This window comes from Hibiscus syriacus, unplaced genomic scaffold, assembly GCF_006381635.1.
Source record: "Hibiscus syriacus cultivar Baekdansim isolate YM2019G1 unplaced genomic scaffold, ASM638163v2 tig00111402_pilon, whole genome shotgun sequence".
NCBI lineage: Eukaryota > Viridiplantae > Streptophyta > Magnoliopsida > Malvales > Malvaceae > Hibiscus > Hibiscus syriacus.
Window position 1 is genome coordinate 2,419,480 of NW_024063082.1, and position 2,787 is coordinate 2,422,266.

A 2,787-nucleotide genomic window follows, 5' to 3' on the forward strand; every position below is an offset into this window, starting at 1 on the left:
CGTTTTATTATGATGAAATATAATTGAACAATTAACTGTCCACGAAAAAATATTTAAAATTAATGAACCTATATTTAAAAAAACAGTTCCTTTTAGAATATTAAACATGAGAAAAATAATTAAAAAAGTTATCATTTGACGATCAATTGACAATCAAATGTAAATGATAGATACTAATGAACAAAACAAGGCAAATGTAAAGACGAAACCCACAACAACAAAAAAATAGATGTCCTAATGAGAACATAAAAATCTTAGCAAATTAATAGCCTTGTTCTTTTCAATCTTCATCGGTTTAGGATCCGGATTACGGTTAGATAAAGAGTCTTACTTGGCCATCATGACTTTGACAAACTCCTCATAGTTTATCTGTCCATCACCATCGACGTCAGCTTCACGGATCATCTCATCAACCTCCTCATCCGTAAGCTTCTCACCAAGATTTGTCATTACATGACGAAGCTCGGCGGCAGATATGAAACCATTCTGGTCCTTGTCAAACACCCTGAATGCCTCTTTAAGTTCCTCTTCCGAATCAGTATCCTTCATCTTCCTTGCCATCAGGTTAAGGAATTCGGGAAAATCGATGGTCCCATTTCCATCCGCATCAACTTCATTAATCATATCTTGAAGTTCTGCCTCAGTAGGGTTCTGCCCAAGCGATCGCATTACAGTTCCCAGCTCCTTGGTAGTAATGCACCCTACAGCAAGGATAAGAATAAATGCAACAATAGAATACTACAATATTGGTAATCAAACAATCAACGCCAATAAATAAATTTGGGCAGATGAAAAAAAAAGATGAACTGCTACTGGCAAAAAGGCACAGCAATACTATGTTACTCTGGCTCGAGTAAGTATCAGAAATGTGTCCAGCACAAGATATATTCAAATTTTTCCAAGTTTTGAGATTGTCGGAGAGCCATACCCAGTTTACTCATGCCCAAAAATGAATTGGAACGAGAAACCGGATACGGAAACTACAAGTAAAAAAAGAACAGTCGGAAAGATTGCTGACTATTTTCAAACTTCTACGTGCCGTAAATGTCTGCCAAGATACTTCATGAAGACTTACATGGCCAAACAAGATAGTAAACATGTTTTCAATGTGACAAAAGATAAACAAAAAGATATCAATGTATTCAGAGGCAATGAATTCAATATCAAATTACCAGAACAACACCATAAGGGTCCGAATTCACAGACATCCAAATTTGATCATTGGTAGATAAGATAATAACTATGAAACAAATAATTGCTCAAAAACCTATCCATGTCATTCCCGAGTCTTGAATTTTCATGAGTATTATACTACATACGTATTAAGCTTCAAGCACATTAAATAGACACGTAGAGGTTGATTTTCAAGATGGAACAATGAGTCGATGAATTTACCATCAATACCCATGTATAATAAAATACTAATGAAGAAAATATACTGCAGTATATGTTGAAAATAATGGTTCAGAATCAATAAGCTTCAAATAATATGATTATGTAAAAAAAAAGCAAATCAAAGCAAAATATCAAACATGAAGCATGCTACAAATCACCAAATAGAAGAACAGAATACAAATCCTGACACGTCAAATTAATGAAACCAATGAGACGAGAGAAAGAAACACTTAAAGCATTAAAAGAGATTAAAGAAACGAAATCATAAAACAAGATGAAAAGGGCTCACAAATTCATATTGGAAACGTAGGTAAGTCATATCATTCAAATCACAAAAATTAAAAGATCGCAAAAATTAAACCAACGAAAAAAACGACTTAAATATCAAATTATGCATCCAAAAAGAAAAACAGGCTTAGATCTGCGAGTCGGGGCTGAATCGAAGGACAACATGCATTATAAAATTGTTAAAAATATTTTTTTTAAAAACATCGAGGAGTAAATTGAAAGAGAAAGATAAGGGACCATCGCCGTCCTTGTCAAAAAGGCTAAAGGCCTCTTTGAACTCAGAGATCTGGTCGTCGGTAAGCTGATCTGTCATTTTTTCTTTCTTCCCTCTCGGAAAGCTGGCGTTTGGATAGGAGAAAATTCGCGGAGAAAAATGAAGACAACGTGCGAGGTTGAATGTGGAGAAATGGGGATGGTAAGGCTTATATAATGGGCCCAAAGTTAGGCCCAACACAAATTAAGGCTTCTAATTGTCTCTCATCCGCTAGCATTTGCTCATTTCTCTCTCTCTCTCGTTTGAAAATCATTGTTTGCTCTCTCTAAACACGAAACATCTAATATTATATTTGTCAACGGTCAATATCAAAGATGAATATTATTATCGTGAGTGATAATTTTTTTTATTAAGACATGGATTTAAGCTCAACGATTTAAGAATAGAAGATAATGAAAAAAAGAAAAAGAAAGGTCATAGTATTCTCTCAAAGGGTTCTAATTACGGGAGAGATGAAATTTTTTTATGTACTCGGGTGTCCTTCTGACCACATAGATGACAAAAAATAAATGGAAATATATTATGTCAATTTGTTATAATAAATCCTATTTAATTAATGGAAATAAATTAAGAGACTATGCCATCTTACTTAAATAAAAGAGAGATACTGACGGGGCCACAAGTTCATTACGACGTTGGAGGATCGGACAGCGTCGGGTGTCGTGGAGCCTTAGAGCTACGCTTTGCATAACCTTTGGACTTATAATAATATTTTATTGTTATTAAAGTGATAGTGTATTTTATTTGAAATAAGCATAGATTAGTATGTAAATTTATTATTGATTAAATATGATTAATTATAATTTTTTATGATTCTGATTATTTGACTG

The 2,787-nt window shown here is 33.7% G+C and overlaps 1 protein-coding gene across 1 annotated transcript; it reads right to left on the minus strand.

The window, feature by feature from the left end:
* Positions 1-286: 286 nt before the first annotated feature.
* On the minus strand, positions 287-2,066 carry LOC120162235 (calmodulin-7-like). Its single transcript, XM_039172408.1, has 2 exons — positions 1,921-2,066; positions 287-701 (listed from the first exon to the last, which is right to left on the minus strand). The coding sequence occupies exons 1-2, from the start codon at positions 1,994-1,996 to the stop codon at positions 328-330; spliced, it is 450 nt and encodes a 149-aa protein (XP_039028339.1). The 5' UTR covers positions 1,997-2,066; the 3' UTR covers positions 287-327.
* Between the last annotated feature and the right edge of the window lie 721 nt (positions 2,067-2,787).

Excerpts from the sequence above, each read along its gene's own strand:
- LOC120162235 (XM_039172408.1), bottom strand. The coding sequence starts at position 1,996 with ATGACAGATCAGCTTACCGACGACCAGATCTCTGAGTTCAAAGAGGCC. Across the intron at positions 702-1,920 it reads TTTTGACAAGGACGGCGATG|GGTGCATTACTACCAAGGAG; the intron begins GTCCCTTATCTT and ends TCCTTGCTGTAG.